The sequence below is a fragment of the Mytilus trossulus genome, chromosome 8, assembly GCF_036588685.1.
Source record: "Mytilus trossulus isolate FHL-02 chromosome 8, PNRI_Mtr1.1.1.hap1, whole genome shotgun sequence".
In the NCBI taxonomy this organism is placed as follows: domain Eukaryota; kingdom Metazoa; phylum Mollusca; class Bivalvia; order Mytilida; family Mytilidae; genus Mytilus; species Mytilus trossulus.
In genome coordinates this window covers 32,105,387-32,129,517 of record NC_086380.1, presented here as the reverse complement: position 1 = coordinate 32,129,517, position 24,131 = coordinate 32,105,387, and the positions used below count along the sequence as shown (strand labels likewise).

Sequence of the window (24,131 nt, the reverse complement as noted above, 5' to 3'; positions counted from 1 at the left end):
ATTTCAATTATGAAAAATTCAACTCAACATTGGCTAGTTTATTAAAATGCTGCAATTAAATAACTCTAATTGATATCATGAAGTGTTGCTCCATCTCGGAGCAGGTTGCTACGATAAAAGAGGTTTAGATTGACGCTGGAGATAAATGCATGTAGATGTATTACATTTAATGACTTTACACTATTTATAAAATCAATAATGATCAGTCTGTTGTGTTTATATATATATATGCAAATTTTAAGTATGTAGTTTGTGGCACTAACTCGAAAGTACCTGAATGTATACACCACATTTTATTGGGCGCCTGGTCCATACATAGTCGTGATAGTGTCTACCAACCTTTCAAATTTACATACCTAGATGGCGTTCCATAAATGAAATATTTAAATATAATTGTACGTACGGTGTTCCATACAATACACGAATCAAATGTAAACAAACTAGGTTAAACTGAAAGGAGAATTTCCACCTACTAGCCGTCAAACCGAGTTATTTCACAAAATCAAAGTACAGTTAACATATTTTTCAGGTATGCTTTTATTACATGTATATATTAGACTGATTTTAATCTGTTCACAAACAACTATTGTATACATTATATCAATGGCAATGTAGCATTGTCTAGTATATAAAGTCAATATACTTATACGGTTTATGTTAAGGGTCATAAACCTTATCACGTATACATAGTCATGTATAGTAATCTTCCGTTTTAATAGTTTGGTTATACTCATATTTTGAGATAATGATATAAGTCGCGTCTCAAATATATAATCACTTGATAGAAATATGACTTAAAATACATACACAAATAAACACCGAAGAGAATGACTTGTATAATCTAATTATAAATTTCAGTTTATGTTTCTTTTAAAAAAAGTTTTTTAAGTATACAGATTAGAATATATTTTCAAAATCCATACTCTGAGGTAACTCAAAATTTTCTAGAAGACCGTACTTTGACCAAAATGGCTTACATAAATACAAATTGTGACTTGGATGAGAGAGTTGTCTCATTGGCATTCATACCACATCTTCTTATATCGATAGAAAGTCAATGATACGATAATACTCTACTGGGAGGACTGTATTTTAGTGGAAGAACAATCTGGTTCACTGTTTAGTGAAGCTATATCTGTATAAATATGAAAACAATGTTGCATAAACATGATAAAGTTATTTTCATTTTCAAACTATCTTGCTTTTATAGCTTCCCATAAGCAAACGTGTCGCAGGCAAGATTAATCTTTGTCATACAATAGTTCCTTGTTCAGAATAAATGTACATAGAATTAATTTAGTTTTCCAGTGTCATCGGCCATCTACTAGAACTGCCATTCTAAGACATTATTGAAGAGACGTATTTAGAAATTATATCTATGGTTTCAATTCCTTCAGGCGTAGATGCATACCTAAGACGGAGTTTGCTATTTTTTCTGTCATTTTTGGGCACATAGCTTTTCATCTGGGTCGGTTCTTATGCATGTTTGGCTTTGAAATATTCATCTTCGATCATGATGAACATAAATCCAATAAGCACTTCGGACGATTGAAATTTATAATGTTTTTTTTATATTCATTTTATCGCAGTTTGTATTAAAATGCAGAACGATTTCAAGTTGCATTGTCATTATTCCAGTATTTTGTGAACTGCTGTTTGTCTATTTGTTGTTTTGCTTATATTTCAATGGTGGTGTCAGTTTCTGTTATGACCAATAGCTGATGCATGTGGCAGTTTATTTGAAATAAACGACATTCGGACTTAAATATGACGTAACGGATTTCTATTTCGATTTCCACTTCATTTACATTATAACTTAAACTTGCTGAATGCTGATCATGGTTTACTCTTTTCTTTCATAACGTATCCCATTAATTTACAGCGTGAATTATAAATGTTTACCTCAAAATGCATAATAAGTTTAAATGATTTTCTGAATAAAGTAAATATTTTTTTTGGGTTTTAGAAATGAGCTCACCCTGTTGTGATGGATGTTTTCGTGTTGATAAAAGCACAAATGCTGTCAGATTTTGTATGGACTGTGAGGAATCGCTCTGTCATGAATGTGTTGCTGCTCATAAAACTATAAAAATTTTGACAACACATCAGTTGGTTGATTTGAAGGATTCATCTGCAGGGAAACGGAAAGATTTGGCAGCCAAGAGATACTGTAAGACACACAAAGACTATACCCTTGAGTACTTCTGCACGTACCATGATACATTGTGTTGCCATGCATGTATTCCAGTCGATCATCGTGCTTGTGACAAGATTCTTCCTCTAAATGAAGCATCAAAGGATGTGAAATCATCAGCACTTTTTTCAGATATATCTGATGGTTTAAAGCTAGTTAGTACAACCGCCAGTGAAACAATGCAAAACAGAGAAGAAAATATACAGAGGGTTAACGAACAAGCTACTTTAATAACAGGATCGATTTCCGCATCTAAGGAAACCATCATTAATAAATTAGACGAAATGGAAAAATGTGCTATGAAAGGACTATCTGATCTTAAAATTGAAACAATATCAACGCTGTCAAACGAGAAAGATAGTGCTAAAGATATCAAGTCGACAGTTGAGGAATATAGCGAACAACTGCAATTTATGATAGAGAATGGTTCGGAAAATCAGACTTTTGTTTTCCTTCAAGAGTTGAGGGTTCTGCTTTTAAATCAGGATCAAACTTTAAAAGATGACATATCAAAACTGGGTGAATTAGATTTAAAGTTTACAGAAAGAAATGTCATTGGAGAAAAAGAACTTGGTTCAATCAAAGTGTCGTCTGAACCATGTGATGTTCAGCATAAGCACACAAAACAATTTGGAGCACAAATAATGATGCCGATTCGAAAGACTCCGAAAAAAATAACTTATAATTCGAAATTGAAAATAGAACCTGAAATGGATTATGCAGAAATAAGCGGTATTGCGTTTGATGACAGAGAGTTACATGTATGCTTAGGCAATACCCTATGTACATATAGCGCTGATAAAAAATGTACGAGCAAAGTGGTTTTAAAGAAAAAACCATGGGATATTGCAGTTCACTCAAAATCTGGTAAAATAGTCGCAACACTTCGCAATGGGTCATTACAAATAATAGAAAACAGGAAATCAAAAACAAAATTTGATACACAATTTAATGAAAGTTATGGCGTTGCTTGGAATAATAATGATTTAGTAGTAGGTGGAGCCTCTAAGATATATTTCCTTAATTCAAACATGGACCACATTAAAACTTTGAAAATAGGTGATGGCTTAATATACTATATTCATTCAAGAGATGACCACATTTATCTTTCAGATTATACATTTGATAAGGTGTATTGTATTGATAAGGAAGGTAATATAATCTTCACGTTTAGTTCACCGACATTAAAAAGCCCTGATGGAATTACAACGGATGGGAACGGAAATGTATACGTGGTAGGGCGCAAGTCAAATAATGTACATCGCTTGACTCCAAACGGAACTGAAAGTGAAGTAATTTTAACAGCTGAAGATGGTATTAAGGATCCTATAGCTATCTGTTTTAGTCATGATTACAAGAGTCTGTATTTATCAAACGAGTCTGGAAAGTCAGTTTGGATCTTTGACTGTGACTAATAAACATCCCTAGCACTCCTTAACGGCCATAGACAAATTCTTTGGACAATGGTGTGCGTTGCATTTGATGTTCACTCTTTCATTTGTACAAACTTCATAAAGATGGGCAATGATTTTAGGTTAAAAGCTATCTGCAGAGAATTTAACAAGAAATGTAAAAGCTGAAAATGTCTATACAAACATTTTACTGAAACAACAATCAATTAATTAAGAAAGAAAAAATAACGACGACGGACGAGACAATCCCTAAAAATTGGAGAAGAGTTAATTGGACATTAATAGCTTTTGAATAAACTTATCATAGTACCAGGAATATAAAATTGTGTACGATGGACCAGCGCTTTGTCTTTAACAGACTTTTGAGTGACGCTCTAACAAGAGAAGGTTGAAAAGGCCAACCTTATCCCCGTTTAACCATGGATGATATCATTGAAAAAAAGACAGCACTCATAAAAAAAACAAACTATAATTAATATATTGATCTATCTGAAAACATATGACATACGAAAACATATGACACGACGATACATTATATTTAATTTAAGATATAAAATACGTCAGTGAACCACACATCTTTGCTCGGGTAATATAGTCGTAAAATAAACATTGATGTATACATTTTAAGGGAATAAACCGTTAATTCATAGCCCAATGCTTTCTTTATTTTTAATTTAGCAGTTTCAAGCATTCATATCTATGCTTTCTTGCGTTTAAATTGAAAAAAAAGTCTTTTCATGTCAAAACAATACCTTATCCTGACTTGCGCCAAAAAAATCAACATAGCTGTAACCGCATATATAAGAGTACACTGGATCTGTAATATAAGTACAAGAAAACGTGCTTTGCTATAAGCAACAGGCAAAAAAAAATCAAAAAAAAGTCAGCCGACCAACCTTTCAAATATGAACTAGCTCGCCAATCATTGTCGTTCATATAAGGGAGTATGCACTTGAATTATTTTAAGTTCAACATTTTTTTCAGCAAACTCAACGCAAGGAAAATGTCGTCTAATTGTTCTGACGACACTTCCACATATACAAAAAAAAGTAAAATAACAAACCCAAGAGAAATTCAAAACAGAAAGTCCATTTGAAAAAGGCAACACACTCAAACACATCAAACGAAGGAAAACAACTGCCATATTCCTGACTTGGTACAAGCATTTCCTTATTTAGGAAGTGGGGGGTTTAAACTGGTAATGGTTGATACAAAAGACAGCTTAAAGTTTGTGTAAATATTTCTTCCTTGCAATTTAATGTTAAATTTTACTATTTTCAATAAATCTTGTATTTATTACATGTAGTGACTGTCAGATATCGTTCGGAGATTGACCTTAGATATAACACTGAGGTGACATTTTATGCATGAAGAAAGAATCCAGTAGGTTTACGCTCGTGATAGTGTAGGGTACAGGATGCATGAATAGGAGTTTGAATATGAAGAAAACATGACTGCAATATCGAACCATAAAATTGAGAATGGAAATGGGGAATGTGTCAAAGAGACAACAACCCAACCATAGAAAAAAAACCCAACAACAGCAGAAGGTCACCAACAGGTCTTCAATGTAGCGAGAAATTCCCGCACCCGGAGGCGTCCTTCAGCTGACCCCTAAACAAATATATACTAGTTCAGTGATAATGAACGCCATACTAATTTCCAAATTGTGCACAGGAAACTGTGTATAGATTTTCAGTGATTACTATGATGGCCTTTTGAACTTTTTTGGATTCGAGCGTCACTGATGAGTCTTTTGTTGACGAAACGCGCGTCTGGCGTATATACACAATTTAGTCCTGGTATCTATGATAAGTTTGTTGTTATTGAAACACAGTAGAGATTACTTCTTGGAATATTCTTAAATGTCACTCTGAGGTAATTGTAAGATTTGTTTATTAAAAAGGGGACACAAAATCTAGACAAAGTTATGAGTTGGACTAATCGATATTTTATACTTTTCAATATATGTAGCTCCATAAGACCGGCCCGTGCCCCAAGCCCCATAAATCCGCCATTTTCAAAACATGAATCCGTTAAATGTTGGCCTCATATACATACAAACATTGTGTATTAGGTCACTAGTACGTTTGTAGCTTTAATCAATATTGAAATCTTATCTGAACTCTTGAGAACTTTAGTCGGTATTAAAATGGAATGGTTTTGTCACTATTCACTAGTCCTTCTTTTAACTGTGAATGGATTTTTGATTGATGAAAAATTTCAACAGAAGAACCGCCTTGGAAGAACTCTGGTTTTAGGTGGAGGTATTTATGATGACAATAACAAGGAAATTTACGGAACAATTGTTCGTTTAGCAGTGAGTATACTTCTTTTAAAATAATATGAAGTAATATTATTTGCACCTAAAATCTTCCCCTGTTTCTTGTTTGGTTCGTGTTGCTAGTCGTGTTTCATATTCTGACATAGGACTCGGACTTCTCGTGAACAGAATTTAATTTGCGTATTGGTATGTGTTTTCTTTTCTACATCGGTTAGAGGTATAGGGGGAGGGTTGAGATCTCATAAACATGTTTAACCCCGCCGCGTTTTTGCGCCTGTCCCAAGTCAGGAGCCTCTTGCCCTTGTAAGTCTTGTATTATTTCTAATTTTAGTTTTTTTGTGTACAATTTGGAGTATAGTATGGCGTTCATTATCACTAATCTAGTATACATATTTGCTTATTGGCTAGATGAAGGACGCCTCCGGGTGCGGGAATTTCTCGCAGCATTGAAGACCTGGTGGTGACCTTCTGTGACAGTTGTTGTCTGTTCTATGGTCGGGTTGTTTTCTCTTTTACACATTCCCCATTTCCATTCTCATTTTTATTTAGTTTTCTATGATGAATTTTGACAAAATGTTGTATGTATTTTTTGGTCGCTTTGTTTTTTTAAATGACTGTCAGTTTGTTGTTCTACTATAAATGAGTTTGAATTTCCCTTTGGTATTTTAAACTTTCGCCTGTCTCTTGTATTATTTGGTAATGAGTTTTGATAAGATTCCCACTGATTATACGTAATGTGAGAAACCTTACTTAAAGTTGGAAGTATTCAATCAAGATGATGACAATGATACTGGAATAAAGGAAACAATTGTGCGACTTGCGATAAGTTCTCTTTTAAAACAACATAGCTTACACATTACAATAACAACTATTGTTTACATGCTACTGATTTAGGACAGTTACATACACAATTTAGCAGGGTTTAACATGTTTGTAATTGTTAATATTTCTCCTTCATATGACAGTGGTGTCACGGCAAAACATAAGAATATACTATTAAAAGCATTCAGTTGCAATTGGCTTAAATTGGCTTAAAACAAAAGATGGGTCAGTGGCACACATGCCACTAACACAAAACACCTAAATAATTGTAGTATAGGTTAGTAAAAAATACATTGAGTTACGTCTCTATGACTAAAGTATCAAGCAGTACACATCCAACTGATTTAGTGTAAAGATGTCAAAAATAGTATGAGAAATACATGACCTTGTGCGGAGACTAAAAAATAAAATAGTATCGACAAGATAATTCGTTTGGGTTTGAATTAGCTGAACATACATCATCATTTAGTAATGTTTTATTTTTTTCAATAAGCAAAATCAATACTAGTACCGATGAAAAACAATATTTAATGATTATAATGCTGTGTTAAATTGATAACCTTTAAGAAAAATCCAATTTAAAGGATCAATTAATTTATATGGATAAAAAAAGAATAGAATAGTTTAAACGTATAACTATATTATTTAAAAAAGGCATCATATATTAGTCAAAACAAAAGAAGAATACGATAGGTGATAATAATGGTCCTTATCGTCAAGGACTTAAAACATCCCAGTATCCCATAACATCAAGTGAGATTTTATGAACAGAATATATAAAACATAGAGAAAAATCACATTAAAAGATTATGCGCCCCTCCACACTCTCATATATATCCAGTTACGTTTTAACATTATTTGCGGTGTTTAGTTGTAGTTTTCCCTCACGATACATATAGTCAACAGTTCTTTTTTTTTTATAGGGAGGCGTAAACCATGCAAAACTAGGTATAGTGTTAGCTGCTTCTGGTGATTTTAATGCCACCTGTACATTTTATCAAAACGTCTTTCTGGATATGTACCATGCTCACTCAGTTTACTGTATCCCCATAAACGTCAACAATACATCTGCTAACTCTGATCCTCTTGTTATAGAGAGGATTAAACAGCAGACAGGTATATTCTTCGCAGGAGGTGAACCTGAGAGGGTTATAGAATCGTAAGTTTATAAAATACATGAGAATTTGGATTGGAATGGAAGCGGGTCTTCGTTTATTTTTCATTTTGTTTTGTTCCCATTATTTATATTCCTTATATTTTAGCCTCCCTTTTTCTCTATATCATATATTCGCTGGTACATTTTTCAATATTTGTCATCCTCCAATTATTATCTATTCGGCAAACCCCATCCTAACCCTAGTGTACAGTTACACAATATATTATGTTTTACTTCCAAGCCTAAATGGCTATTTTCATACTCAGATACTGCAAAAGAACCCATTTTTAGCTGGATATGTTGATCTTTGAGGCGGATGTAGAAATAGATAAAACCTAAGGTTTCAGTTGAATTAATAATTTTGATGACTGTAAACAAGTCATATAAACCCATCTTAAAAATATTTACTACAGATGCGCGTTATGTCTGCAAAAAACTCGGAGGTGACTCGAGAGAAAAAAACAGTAAAAAGTACCAATGAAATACGAATTTGAAAAGCAATATTGATATACAATTCCAAACGATAATATTGTTGTTTTACATATTTTCTACATCATCAATCATGTCAGTCTCCTCATTACTCCACGTCAGCGAGACGTTAATTAACTTAGCGGATGGATGGTGGTAATGGGGTTACTCAACGGCAGTGGTTTGCTGCTACACAAAAAAAGTGTTTCTGTGGTTTTATTCAAATGCATTTGTTTGTCATAGTTTGTTTTATCGGTGAATACCATGGTTGCAATAAAATGTATAGAGAATGGAAATGTGCCAGAGAGACAACAACCCGACCAAAAAGCATAAATCAAATCCTTTAATATAAAAGTGAGAAGATCTGCTGTAATTTGAAAAAGCAACCATCATTCGGAAAAAATGAACAACGACATCAATAATTTGTTTGAGCACAAGAGGGTGTCCGCAATCAATTCCAGTGTTATGCATTTAAAAAAAATAAAGAAATGTGCAGAGAATCAAATTGAAAGTGGAAATGTGGAATGTGTGAAAGAAACAACAACCCGAACAAAGAGTAAAAATCAGTACAGGCCACCATGGGTCTTCAACACAGCGAGACAATTCTGCCCCTGGATGTTGGCTTTATCATGTTATTTTTTTGCACAACATATTGATGGATTGTTATACTTTCATTACTTTTCAGATTGTTTTATAAAAATCATGTTCCGTCACCAGCGCTTCTTGTTATAAAGGAGATGTTTGATACTGGAATTATCATATCAGGAAGCAGTGCTGGGGCAGAATGTATGCCATCAGCTGTTATGGTGTGGGGTGGTAGTAAGTAGTTGTATACAGTACTTTAATGTTTACACCGCGTTATACTAAAAGTTGGTCTTACTAGGGTTTACAGATCAGTTTTAATGGACAAGAAATGCAGAAATGAAAGACAAATTGCAAAATTTGATGAAGAATAGAGAATGAATACCTAAGGGAGCTACCATTTGATTTTTATGGGGGGCTAGGATGAAAAATTTTGTCCTGCATTTTTTTTTAGTTGTTATCTCTGTCCTGCCTTTTTATTTTTCACTCTATCCGGTCCTGCTTTTTTTTTTAGTTTATCCTAACTTTTTTTACATAAATTGTCATCCTGACTTTTGTTTTGCAAGTGTCTCATCCTGCCTTTACTCAAAACTCCTGTCCTGACTATTTTGTTCAAATTTCATCCCCATAAAAATCAAATGGTAGCTCCCTAAGTGAGTAGCCCACCTCAAGATTCTAAAACTGCATTCACGTCGTTGGTCGACATTATAAGTTATATGGTTCGCTACTGACCCCATACGGATCCATAGAGGGTTAGTAAAATCCATAGGGGGTGAGGCCGGAGGCCGAGTCCCCTATGACTTTTATTCACCCTCTATGGATCCGTAGGGGGTCAGTAGTTAACCGTATAACGAATTTACCGGACGCTGGAGTTTTTAGCGGCGTTTTGTTGAAAAATAAACAATGCAACACAACAACATTAATAGATGACGTCGCCATTAACGCGTCATGAACCCCATATGAAACTTACTAACCCCATACGGTCTCATAGGGGGTCACCACGTGACGGCGTTTAACCAATCACAACGTGATAATTCATCTGTGGTCCGATAATATTGTTGTATATAAACATATAGCTTTGCTCATTGTTGAAGGTCGTACGGTGACCTACAGTTTTTAATTTCTGTGTTATTTGGTCACTTGTGGAGAGTTGTCTCATTGGCAATTACATGTGTATACCACATCTTCATTTTTTTCATATATTAATACATTCCCATTCTGTGTTGCAGCTGGATCTAGTTACAATGCACTACAGTTTGGTACGTATGATGGATCAGAAGTGAGTGACAGAGATTATCAATTGTATGACAAAGATGGTGGATTAGGACTTTTGGATGGTTTTATTATCGATGCACATTTTAGGTAATATCCAGTGGCAGATTCAGGGGAAGACACATCTCTTTCAGCATAAAATTGAAAGAAAAAAATGTGTTTCGTTCTGCTCGGCAGTTAACATTCCATTTTCACGAATTATCATAATTGTAATAATCCAGACCCCTTTAAAAATTCAAGATCTGTCCGCTGATATCTAGTTCTTTTAATACCTCAAAAGACGTCAAAACTATATTTCTAATTATATATATATTAAAGATCCCGATTGACACACGTTGCAAATTATATTTTACCAGCTTTATTATCTAACCTGCTTAAATTGTCATATCGAGCCACAATTAATCAATTATAAACTTCCCGAATTCAACTTTTCTTGAAGTGAATTATCTTTTTTAAAAGATATACTATTTGGTTCTTATTTGTATTTTCAATAAGTAGAAGTCTTAATGAACATAATTATTTTATTTGACTGCATGTTCCCCAAGGTTATGGTTGTCTTTTGGATATTGTTTAACATTTTATTCCCTATATTATTGATCGTGTTTTACATCGTGGCATTTCCATTTTGTTAATATGTCTATTGTTTGAGTTAAGGTGGTATGGGAGTCTAAAATAAAAATGATAGAATTTGTTCATACTTTGTCAAAATGTAGTATCTATTGATACATGTTCAAAAATATTGATACATGTTCAAAAATATAAAAATGATAGGTCACCGCGCATTTTCTCAAGCTACAGGTTGTGACAAAATGACAAATTTTGTATGGATTATACAGGAAAAGACAACATTTTGTGAATAGAAACTAAACAAAATGATAGAATTGTAAAATAAATTAGGAAAAGATTGCTTTCAGACAATGCTTTGAGAATATCAAAAGAAAAGATAGGGTCACCGTACGTTTTTTCCTGCTAAAAGACAAAATAGGAAAAGTTCATGTAAACTTGAAACTTGAAACTTTTATTTTCACTAAAGGCCTCACATGAGGCATAATAGTACAATAAATTTAACAAACAATAAATTTAACAAACAACAGTAATGCATGAACTAACATATATACATATGAAGTAGGTGTATGCAGATGAAAGAGTAATATCCATATATTATCATTTAAATACAGACATAACAATTTTGCAAAATTTTGCCAACCCAACAAGTACATATTTATCTTGACTACTCATTAAATTTGACAAGCTTACATAATTATTTTATTTGACTGCATGTTCCCCAAGGTTATGGTTGTCTTTTGGATATTGTTTAACATTTTATTCCCTATATTATTGATCGTGTTTTACATCGTGGCATTTCCATTTTGTTAATATGTCTATTGTTTGAGTTAAGGTGGTATGGGAGTCTAAAATAAAAATGATAGAATTTGTTCATACTTTGTCAAAATGTAGTATCTATTGATACATGTTCAAAAATATTGATACATGTTCAAAAATATAAAAATGATAGGTCACCGCGCATTTTCTCAAGCTACAGGTTGTGACAAAATGACAAATTTTGTATGGATTATACAGGAAAAGACAACATTTTGTGAATAGAAACTAAACAAAATGATAGAATTGTAAAATAAATTAGGAAAAGATTGCTTTCAGACAATGCTTTGAGAATACCAAAAGAAAAGATAGGGTCACCGTACGTTTTTTCCTGCTAAAAGACAAAATAGGAAAAGTTCATGTAAACTTGAAACTTGAAACTTTTATTTTCACTAAAGGCCTCACATGAGGCATAATAGTACAATAAATTTAACAAACAATAAATTTAACAAACAACAGTAATGCATGAACTAACATATATACATATGAAGTAGGTGTATGCAGATGAAAGAGTAATATCCATATATTATCATTTAAATACAGACATAACAATTTTGCAAAATTTTGCCAACCCAACAAGTACATATTTATCTTGACTACTCATTAAATTTGACAAGCTTACAGTATTTTTGTTTTTATATATATGATCAGGTATAAACTTTAGTCTTTCTTGAGTAAAAAAGTTACAATTAAATATATAATGAAATTCATCACCCAGTTCTTGTTTATTACAAAGATCACAAATTCTTTCAGCTCTATTGATACTAAAAAATCTACCAGCTTCAATTGGCAATTTGTGGCTACCGCATCTAAACTTAGTAAGATTATACATTAAATCAGGTGGAAGTACAGTGAGATAATTCTCAAATTTAAAATCAGATTTATAAATACGGTAATTTATACACTTCGGTGAGTCATATACTTGTAATTTCCAACCTTCTACAAATTTTTCATGAAGAACTTGCTTTACATTTTTAGACAGATTTATATTTCTTAATACAGATTGGTCATACCAATAATTTCCATAACCAAATTCAATTAAAATATCTTTTATATATAATAACCATTTAGAATGGTACACATCACCTTCATTCAGTTTATGCAACATATCATACAATGTTCGAGATATTTTCTCTTTCTTGCCATTTAAAATTCGCTGCCAAAAACCAACCATTCTAGCTTTAATACATATAGACATGGGTGTTCTACCAAGTTCGCCATATACAATATAATTTGGCGTACATTTTTTAACCTTTAATATATACTTGCAAAATTCTAAATGCAAAGACTCAATAATGTCATTATTTCATAACCCCATACTTCTGCACCATATAACAAAATAGGTGCCACCATTGCATCAAATAATTGTAACAAAATATCTATTGGCAAACTAAGCTTTCTCGCTTTACATAAAACATAGAACATAGCTTTTCTAGCTTGTTGTACAAGTCTAGCCTTATTATTGTGAAAAGTACCTTTTCTAGAAAAAACTGTACCCAAATATAGAAAATCATCTAACACAGCTATTGGTTCATTGTTATAGAAAAATTGAGTGTTTTCACCCTGTCTGTTTTTAGAAAATATCACAATATTGGTTTTGGCTACATTAACACTAAGCTTCCATGTTTCACAATACAAGTACATGGCATTTAATGCAGATTGTAATTCAGTAGCAGACTCAGCAAATATAACAGTATCATCAGCATATAATAACAAATACAATTTAAAGAAAACTTCAATATCATCATTATCAAATAATAAATGAGACATATTACATATATCAGAGAGACCATTATAAGCATGTGACAAAAAATCTGTCAAATCATTTAGAAAAATTGAGAACAATAAAGGTGAGAGATTCTCACCTTGTCTGATTCTCACCTTGTCTAACTCCTACATTGGAGGCAAAAAATTCTGAAAAGTTGCTACCAGATCTAACACAAGACTTAGCATTTTTATACAAGTTTTGTACAATGATAAGCATTTTACCGTCAATACCATTACGTAACAGTTTTTGCCATAATAATACCCTGTTTACAGAATCAAAAGCTTTTCGATAATCTACAAAAGCACAGTACAGTTTTTTCCTTCTAAATAAATACATATCAATAAGACATTTTAAGTTAAAAATATGGTCAACAGTACCATAGCCTTTCCGAAAACCAGCTTGCTCTTCACATAATAAACCCAAACATTCAAGGTAATTGAATAATCTGTTATTAAGAATACATGTAAATAGTTTTCCATAACAACTAAGTATAGTGATACCTCTATAATTGTCCGCACTTGCGGGGTCACCTTTGCTTTTGTATATTGGACATATAAAACCTTGAGACCAAGAATCTGGTACAATACCACTTTCAAAAATAATATTAAAAATCTTGACATAAACAGGCAATAATTTGACAGCTCCATGTTTCAAAAATTCATTTAATATCATATCATTACTACAAGCTTTATCGTTCTTTAATGTTTTTATAGCATCTAACACATCTTTTTCACTTATAGGCTCATTAATAACAGTATTATATTCTGTAACATTATCTGGTAAAACAATATCAATATCATTTACAACATTGTTTAAATTTTTAAAATGATCAAAAAATACATTCATAGCTACTTTTTGCTGAGTAGCTTTACCTTTTTCACAACCTTTATTTAGTAGTGACCAGTATGATTTAGGATCTGAGGTACGCAGACCTCTGAGTTTACCTATAAACGCCTTTTGAAATTCACAAAATTGTTTTTTCAGTATATTCTTATATTCCTTGCTTTTACGTACCAAATCATTGTGATTAACAACAGAACGTACTCTATAATGGTATTTTTTTGCTTTACGATAAGCTTTGCGTTTTGTATAACATTCACTGTTAAAATATTTTTTACAATGATTATATTTTTTACAACCATGTTTCTTGACATTGCTAGTAGTTTTAATCAACATATCAGCACATTCAGCAGCATTCTTAATAATACTATTACAATTTTCAACTATATCATTAATTGTTACAATGTTTGTATTTTTGGGATCAATGTCTCCCAGTCTAACTAAAAGTTCATCTATTTTGTTAACATCTAGGTTGTCTTGGAATACTGCAGCCCGGTCTCTAAACCATTTAGGTTTGATATGTGATTCATTATCACTTTTTTCTCCACACTGAACACAGTCAGATCTACTGGTAGTATCAGCACACTGAGCACAGTCAGATCTAGAACTACCAGTGACGCCACACTGAACACAGTCAGATCTAATATTTGAACATAATTTTAAACATACAGGTTTATGCACATCACTTAGAATAGGATCATATGACAATATATCAAAGTCTACAATAGCCCTAAATAATTCAGGAGTTACAATTACATAGTCTATTAGAGAATTGTTGCATGTAGTTTGACCTACACCCTTGTCAGCACCAAAACGACCATTTACAAAGAACAATTGAGTACTTTTACATAAATTCAGTAATCTCTTGCCGTAATGATCAATTTTACCATTATCTTTAGAGTAGCGAACAGGAGACACATTACATTCTTCCAGAATATGCAGTTTGTTTATCAAATTTTGATCATCATTTGCAATATTACAAGCATTTAGTATATGGTTATCAATATCAACATATTCATTAGCATTTTTAGTATGAGCATTGAAATCACCAAGTAAGCAGACCTGCAAGTTTGTATCTACAATAATATCTTCTATTTCAGTAAACATATCAATATTACTATAAAGGCTATTTTCAGGTGGAATATAAACAACACCAAATAAAGTTTTTTCAAACAGTAATTTGTCATCAATAGTAAACCATAACACACAATGACTAGGACATGTAATTTGATCATTAATTTGAACATATTTATAATAACAATTTCTGACTAGAACACATATACCCCAAGACCTAGATTTACAATTTTGTCTGACAACAGAAGGTAACAAAGAAAAACCATCAACATCAATAACATCATACTTATCAATTTTTGTTTCTGTTAAACATATTACATCATACAATGATATAAATTCTACAAAATCAGGGTTACCTAATTTAGAAGCTAGGCCACAAACATTAAGGGACAAAACTTTTATTTTCAAAAATGAATCTGAAAAAGAAATTTCACTTTCGGTATCACTCTGCGTAATATTTACATCATTTCCACCATTCGAACTGCGCGTAACGTCACTCACAGAATCAGAATTTAAGGAGTCGTCATTTTCGGAGTATTCCCCTTCACTGCACCTCTATAGTTCAGTTAATCCAAGAGCATGGTGATCAATCTCGTCAATCCCAAGTTTAAAAAGGTCATCGGGAGATTCAATTATGGCTTTAGTCCCATTTTTCAACGTGCATATAGTCTTCCCGTCCCGTGTATGAGCGTTTTTCACATCTTCCAGTTTTCGCACCATCTGGAATAACTTGAATCTTAGAGGCGTTAGGTCGTCAGAGATAAACACACCCTTGAAATCCTCGGACTGTTTAAGCTTTCGACGATTACTTATGAACCGGTTCCTTGTAGCACGGTTGGCGAAGCGAATGATAATTTGTCTGGTTTTTCCCGGAGACTTTTTTCCCATACGATGGGCATCCACGATTGTTACAGGGTTCAACTGAAAGTCCATGGCAGCTCCAATATTTAAAATAGAGTCAATGATGTTCTCGTCCGTTTCATCATTCACCTCCTTGATGCCCGAAACGCGTACATTTTCCTTCCTGGAATATTGAGCCAAAGCGTCCATTGAATACTCGTTATTCCTCATTCCTGCTTGTAGTCTGTTTATTTTAGTTCCTCATTCCTGCTTGTAGTCTGTTTATTTTAGTTTCGTGAAGCACAAGCGTCTCATCCCGTTTACTTGAAATGAGAGCATCGACCATCGGCATAAGCATACACATAACGTTCATAGCAGTCTTTTCAGATTCGGTCAATTTTTCACTATCTCTAACACATCTGTCATTTACAGCAGTTAATGTATCGTCAATTGATGCGTTATCAGATTTAATATCATTGCATTTGTCCTTAATAAACGAGCAAAGGTCGGAAAAGTGTTTGCCGGATTTCGTAGTTTTTGGCGGCATTTTCAGTTACGGTAAATATCTAAAGTTATATGGATTCGTCAAACTTCAAAGTTACATACTCTTTAAAATTATATGGAAACGTCAATCTTCATAATAAAATATGGAATCATCCGTTTAAACCGGTCGATGATCATCGATTTTGTTACCTTACAGCATATTTTAGTTCATGCATCCATTGCTGCACCGGAAGTCACGTAGAGTCCTTCAGAAAATGCACTGTTTTGGAGTTACCTCCCCTTAAAATGCCAATTTGAAAATATTAAAAAAAAACCATAAATAATCTACACTTGTAAAAATATTAATATTTCAAAGTTATATTCTTATAAATTGGTTCTTTTAAATGAAAATTCACATTAAATATCTGCATTCCTGCATTCAATTTTGCTAACTTCATAGAAAATATGGACCTTAGATTCTCTGTTTTTTACAATCCAAGATGGCGAAAGACACCCATACCACCTTAAGCCATTCCAATTGATATTATATAGTGTGTATTTCTATGTTGTGATGTTACACTATTGTTTTAGGTAACGTTGACAGGTTGATACGTTTAAACCCGCTGCCTTTGTTTGCATCTGTCCAAAGTCAAGAAATAGAAACCGAATAAGGAAATGAAAACCGAATAAGGAAATATAAACCGAAAATGGAAATGAAAATTGAATAAGGAAATGAAAATCCAATAAGGAAATAGAAACTGAATAAGGGAAAAGAAACCGAATAAGGAAATGAAAATCGAATAAGAAAATGAAGATTGAAAAAGGAAATAGAAACCAGATAAGGAAAAGAAAACCGAATAAGGAAAATGAAACCGAATGAGGAAATGAAAATCAAATCAGGAAAAAGAAACCGAATAAGGAAAAAGATAGTGAACAGGGAAATGAAAATCGAAATAGGCAATAGAAACCGAATAAGGAAATAAAAATCGAAAAAGGAAACGAAAAAACAGTTTAAGGAAACAAAATTTGAGGAAAATTTTTTTTTGAGGAAAAAACAATTTCAGGAAAAAAAAATTTGAGGGAAAAAAATTCAGTTTGGACTTGAATATACAATGAATACGCAGACAGGACTGCCCCCTTCTGAAGATCAGTACTTGATTTGTCAGTCTTCTTATCCTAATGAAGTTATATGCAATGCTCTGTTAAAAAAAATTAGTTTACTAGAATTGTTCCTTCTTTACCTTAGGTGTCGCTTTTTCCTTTTTCTGATTTAACTAAAGATCCATGATGATTATCGTTAATAGGTTAATTATCGAGAAACATCACCCGTTGAGATGCTGAGTTATATCCAGGAGGAATAATTTAAAAGGAATGATGACAAGTTATACAAATTAAGGTTGAGACAGAACAACAAATGACTATTTTATTTATATATATGTATAAAAAAAAGGGTTGAAATTTTAGTGAGGCAACTGCCTCACTTGCCTCAAGGGTAGTTGTGGCCTTGACTGTTTGAATAGTTTTACACTAGTCATTTTTGGAGCGCTTTATAACTTGCTGTTTGGTGTGAGCCAATGATCCGTGTTGAAAACAGTACTTTGATCTACAATGGTTAACTTTTGCAAATTTTTGATGGAGAGTTTTCTCATTGGCAATCGTACTTCATATTGATGTTCTTATATCTATATAAGATCAATAAGTTTACGAATGATAACCGCATTGTATTTATCTAGTATGCTCTTATTTACATACTATGAGTATCCTTTAAGCACCTGCCCTTGGTGACTCCTGCATATGAACAACAATGCTATTTGCTCATATGCATCAGCCACGAGGAAGGACCTATTAACTCAAAGTTTTTTTTCTTTCTATAATGGATGTGATGCTGCTTCTGGTGCATGGTCAATAATCACTAAACATACAGGTTTTGACATGCGACTACATGTATTATTAACTCAATTTATATTTCATGTTTTTTGTCAAACGTATTTCTATTTTTATTTTTTATTGTCTATTGCAATTGTTTGATAAAAAAAATTAATGTACTGATTATGCCCGTAATGGGTCCACTATTGGAAATAACATATATCTTATCTTATCTTATCTTATCTTCTAGTGATCGAGGACGAGAGGGACGATTAATACGACTTTTATCAGACACTCATCATTTACATCATGGTACTGATTGGGGATTTGGTATTGACGAAGATACAGCCATGGTTATTACCAATGTTGGTACTGAAAACGAGAAAGCTGAGGTAATATTTTAAGTCAGCGATATTTAGCTCCACCAAATTTACGTATCAAAATTCTGGTCCTCTATTCTAATGATTATAATACGATAAAAGTAGTACTGAACATTTAGAAATTATTGCGTCCATTTATTATTACGATTTTGTAATTTTACCCTAAAATGCAATTTGAATTTTTGCGATATTGAGAAAAATCCTGTTTAATTCATATAAAAGTTAAAAATACTAGTCAGAATTATTGCGATTTCTAAAATAATCGCATTTTTCGTAATAATAAAGACACAACAATAATATCTAAATTTACTGTATTGACTTTTTAAATTCCGTACTAGGTTTGGTTAACTCGATTTTGAGTTCCAAAATTTACGTTAAGCTGGGGTCACACATTCACGATTTTTACTACCGTCCTCGACAGGACCATTCCCGATTAAAATTTATCAAAAGTCTGGTCAAGATCCTGTGAATCGTGGATGGAAATTCAAAATTAAATCAAAATATGTAAAAAAAAAATAATTTGATCACGACAACAATCAGATAGTGTTCAGGAAGCGAGGATATTCAACCGTTTCTAAGCGAATTAGTCCCGATAATCCCGTTCTGAATCCGCTTCTAACCCGATTTGTATTTTTCGCCAGGTAAAATTCGACCGAGTATGTCACGACTACGTCCCGACTCTACCGAACGTAATCCGACAGAGATCAGACAGTGACCAGACAGTGAACCGACGCTGACGGAAGATATCCGTTAGAAAACTGTCGGCATTTTCGGGATGATCAGGTACTGTCGGAACGTAATTCCTATCACCGTCCGCTCTATCGCGTTGCAAACGGCTTTGTCTGGACTCATGCAGTCGTATTGCATTCTGTAAATGTCGGGACTCTGACGTGGGTATCATTGATTAATTTCGTATTAATAACGGGACTGTTTCGGAACAGTTTCGGCAAAAAACGGTTCGCAATCGACAAGATCCGGATGCAATCTGGACTCAATCGGCAGAAAAAACAACTATGAAAAAATACTCCAGATCATTCCCGTTCCACAGGACACCGTCCAGAATAAACAAGACATTGTTCGGTATTAGATCCGATACAGCAGAATCTGTCACGACATAGCCACGATTGTAATCCGACTAGACAAAATAGGCTGAGTTGTCCCGAATGTTACGGGACGAACCTAACTGTCGGGGTGTTTTGTCGAACTATTCGGACCCTTCCCGACCCGTAAGAATCTGTTACGAACTAAAATGACTGCGTTCAGATAATGATGGGACATTCCAGATAATTGAGGATACTAATCCGACTTTTACACTTTTCGTGTCGTATTGCTGTCTGATCTCAAACGGGAGCAATAATCGGCAATGTGTGAACCCCGCATTACTTCAGAAATAAGTTGAAATTAAGTGCAATAGGGGATAATGAAAAAAAAACTGAAATCGAGTTCTCAGTCGAAAACATTATGGATAGACACAAGCATTAAGACAAACACTAAACAACGAACACTGATGATGGCAATACACTCTCGAAAAGGAATCAACTCTTTTGAATTTTAGGCTGTCAGTGCTGTTTTGAAAACATGGATATGCCCTCCAGCAATGAATTATAAAACATTCTGTGTAGAGTTTTTAATTTCAATAAATTTCCTCATCATTTTTAATGTTTTCTTGATTTCAGGTAATTGGATATAAAGGTGTATTTTTCGCGGATGTATCACAGTCAAATATAACAGCAAAATATCATTCCTACAGCATTACAAATGTTATGGTACACTACTTGACACATGGTGACAGCCTCTTTTTGAAAAACAAAACTATGATATTCTCGTCAACAAAATCACCTATGATTGGATTTGAAAGAAACAGTCGTGCGATGACATCAACAGATATTTTCAACACTAATATAACAATAAGCCACTCTAATGAGCCATTTCCGGTTCATTATCCAGAATTTGTAAAGGTTGCCAAAAGTTTATTTGATTCAAAACTTGACAACGTTAGTTATGGTGACACATATGAACATAATCCTACATTCCGGGTGTATATGTCACGATCTGGGACAGGAGCTAAAGGATATACAGAAAGAGGCCAAGACTTGCAAACCAATGATATTACTTCGTATACAAATTTACAAGTGAATATTACGTCGTTAGGATGAACAATGGCACAAAGGACCCTTCATGAAACACTCATTAATAATATTCTAATGTTTTTGTATTCTAAAATAAAGTATAATAGCATATGTACTGAATGTCATCTAAAAGGGTATTAGGAAGGAAGCAAATTGAATTTGCTGTCCTTGCGGGTTGTCGTTTGTCAATGAGGGTTTTACTGTTTTTAAAAAGCATAGATCAGGTCTCTAATCAATCTAATTAAAATATTGATCTCTGATTACGTTATACTACATATGAGATCTAACAACTATCAATATGTAATTTCACTTCTGACTATTTCACACGTGACTTTTTAAACCTATCAGAATCAACCTTAACAAATTTTTGCAGTCCATTCGATACATAAATGTATAATATGGCTTATCTATATCATGAGGATATGTCCGGAGAACATCGAAAGATACAACCCGACAGCTTGTTACTCCCTTCAAAAACAATGTCGATAAATAAATCATTCTTGTAGACATTGACATCGAATTAACATTACAAAATAACATTCAATTGAGATGTTTCTCTAAGTAGGAAGCTTAAACAGACATGAATAATCTTAATTTGTTCCGCTCAGTCCCCCCCTTTTTTTTTCTCGATAAAACGAACAGTGGCCAACTTTCAATCGCAGGGTTTTGTTACAATTTACCGAGTTTACGAACCCCGAAAAAAACAACAAGGTTCCATACTACAAATGAAAGGCAGGCATTGAGTTTGGAGGAATTTATTCCAAGGCGTGGCGTTTTTTCTCTCCAATTTCTTTAAAGGGTTTATATTTGTTTTTTCTCAAGAACTATGACAACATTTGTTTGAATCCAAAATCAGACAGTATCAACTGTTCAGGGTTTGCTCATTGCGGCATTTTATTATAGTATAGAATTAAGATGGGCAGTTCAATTGATGCATATGTAGTATAACGTAATCAGAGATCAATATTTTAATTAGATTGGCCTCTAATTTTCCTTTCTGATTTGTATCACATGCTGTCATGTCATTGCGTTTGACATCTTACAATATTGCTTCGGTTTTGCTCAGTGTTAAAGGTCATACGAATCGATAACCTATATTAAGTGTTACATCATTGTATGTGTATCTGGTTGATATTTGTCTCATCGGGCAATCATAGACGATACTCGACATCTCTACATTTGTATAGTGACACGCTGGGTATGGTTGTCCTGCGAGAGAACGTTCTGTGCTGGTGATTTGGTTCTGACGGGTGCTGGTGATCAATGAAAAATGTAAACAAAGACGAAAATGATGATTTTTTACGTTTTCACTCATAAAAAATGGAAGAAAACAGTTGAGATTTTTCAATTTTGTTTCTTATGGGTTCATATATAAACCATTAAACAGTTGAACCTCTAAACTATTTCAGTAAACGTAACACAAAAATGCTCATTTTCAGAAAATCTCGAACTGAAAAAAAGAAAATAAAAATGCTCAAAGAGTCCACTATCTATACCGCAATCCACACGACAAAACTATTTGGTGAAAAGATATTGCAATTTATTAGAATTTAGCAGTTTCTCAATTTATTCATGTCCTGATACTGTACTGGTGGGTCCTGTCATTGTGCTGGTGGGTCCTGATACGTGCTGGTGATTTGGGATAAGAAGTTGGTCATATTTGAAACAAATGTTACAAAATTAATAAAATTGGGCAGATAATTGTTGTCTATAGGATCTATGACTCATATTTTAGCTCTTGTGCATCCATTTGGCTGTGTAATATGTGTTTTCAAATGATCGTAACTTGTATTACATAATTACATAAAAGGCCAACATATTTCGTCCAATATCAGATAAAAATATATAGAATCTAAAATAAGAATAGTTTTAAGATATTAAATGCCCCTTACATTGGTGCTTCAACAATGACCAAAGCCCACGCCGCATAGACATGTTTGTTAGCGCTCCGCATGCACCTCCCCACTTCCACCCAACCAACCCTCCTCATTTCCTCCTTCATTGTTACAGTGGTGTACCAACACAACAATTTATCACATAAAATAATAACACAAAGACACACATTATCGAATAACGAATGCTCGCAGGTACTGAAAGCTAGTTCAAAGCCGCATAATAATAATAATAATAATAATAATAATAATAATAATAATAATAATAATAATAATAATAATAATAATAATAATAATAATAATAATAATAATAATAATAATAATAATAATAATAATAATAATAATAATAATAATAATAATGATAATAATAATAATAATAATAATAATAATAAAATAATAATTAATAATTAATAATGATAATAATAATAATAATAATAATAATAATAATAATAATAATAATAATAATAATAATAATAATAATAATAATAATAATAATAATAATAATAATAATAATAATAATAATAATAAATTTCGTTATCTGATCTGAATTTTCTGAAATGTGCAAGGTAGATAGACTTTTTTTTTTTTACTTTTAAGTTTTGCCCTAATTGCTTGAACTTTTGCAATATTAAAGCCGATTTCAATGAGTGTGTAGACAAAGGAAATATCTTTGGTTATTTTGCATGCTGAACAGGAAAAGTCATTATGTAAACTACCCTACTTTAAGAGTAGACTAGTCACAGATGGTGTGTTTGACACACAAAACTTAAAAGCTTAGTGATATTACCAATATTAAATTTAAATAAAAGTGTATTTTAGTTGAGTATTTTTTCCATTTACTCATTTTCAATTATAATTAAGGCACATTTGATTTTTATTCATAAAAACGATTAAATATAGAAAAGTAGGACACATAATTTTGTTCACTTCCTCCCCCGTAATTCTTTATCATAAATATTTATTTATTTTGGAATTTTGAAATGAAAAAGCTAAGAAATCTTAGTTTTGTTAGTGTTCTCTAGGTTATTTCGTCTTCAATCTCTGACATATTCTAGTCTGCCCTTTCATAAATTTAAATAGTGATTTTTTTTAGTGTTCCATCGAACTTTCGAAAAAAAAATTACCTGATAACCGTTCAGAAAAAAAAATATTTTGAAAAAATCTTACAGATACAGCAAGTGATTCTTAATAGCTACAATGTGTAAGATACATTTTTCTTTTAAAATACAATCTTTTAAATCTTAAGGGAAACTATTCCAAGCTTAAAATTTTCACTGTAACCTCGCTCT

At 32.7% G+C, this 24,131-nt stretch overlaps 2 protein-coding genes across 3 annotated transcripts; both read left to right on the top strand.

Annotated features, from left to right (window-relative positions):
• Positions 1-429: 429 nt before the first annotated feature.
• On the top strand, positions 430-21,052 carry LOC134681829 (cyanophycinase-like). 2 transcript variants are annotated; one of them, XM_063541467.1, is made up of 6 exons: positions 430-529; positions 7,636-7,871; positions 9,022-9,155; positions 10,148-10,280; positions 18,692-18,833; positions 20,498-21,052. In XM_063541467.1, the coding sequence occupies exons 2-6, from the start codon at positions 7,729-7,731 to the stop codon at positions 20,975-20,977; spliced, it is 1,032 nt and encodes a 343-aa protein (XP_063397537.1). In that variant the 5' UTR covers positions 430-529; positions 7,636-7,728; the 3' UTR covers positions 20,978-21,052. The 2 variants fall into 2 exon arrangements, with proteins under 2 accessions (XP_063397537.1, XP_063397536.1); XM_063541466.1 differs by lacking the exon at positions 430-529 and adding an exon at positions 5,748-5,926.
• Positions 1,969-3,609, top strand: LOC134727586 (transcription intermediary factor 1-alpha-like). The gene has a single exon (XM_063591965.1). It carries the CDS (start codon positions 1,969-1,971, stop codon positions 3,607-3,609), a length of 1,641 nt encoding a protein of 546 aa, XP_063448035.1.
• Positions 21,053-24,131: the final 3,079 nt, after the last annotated feature.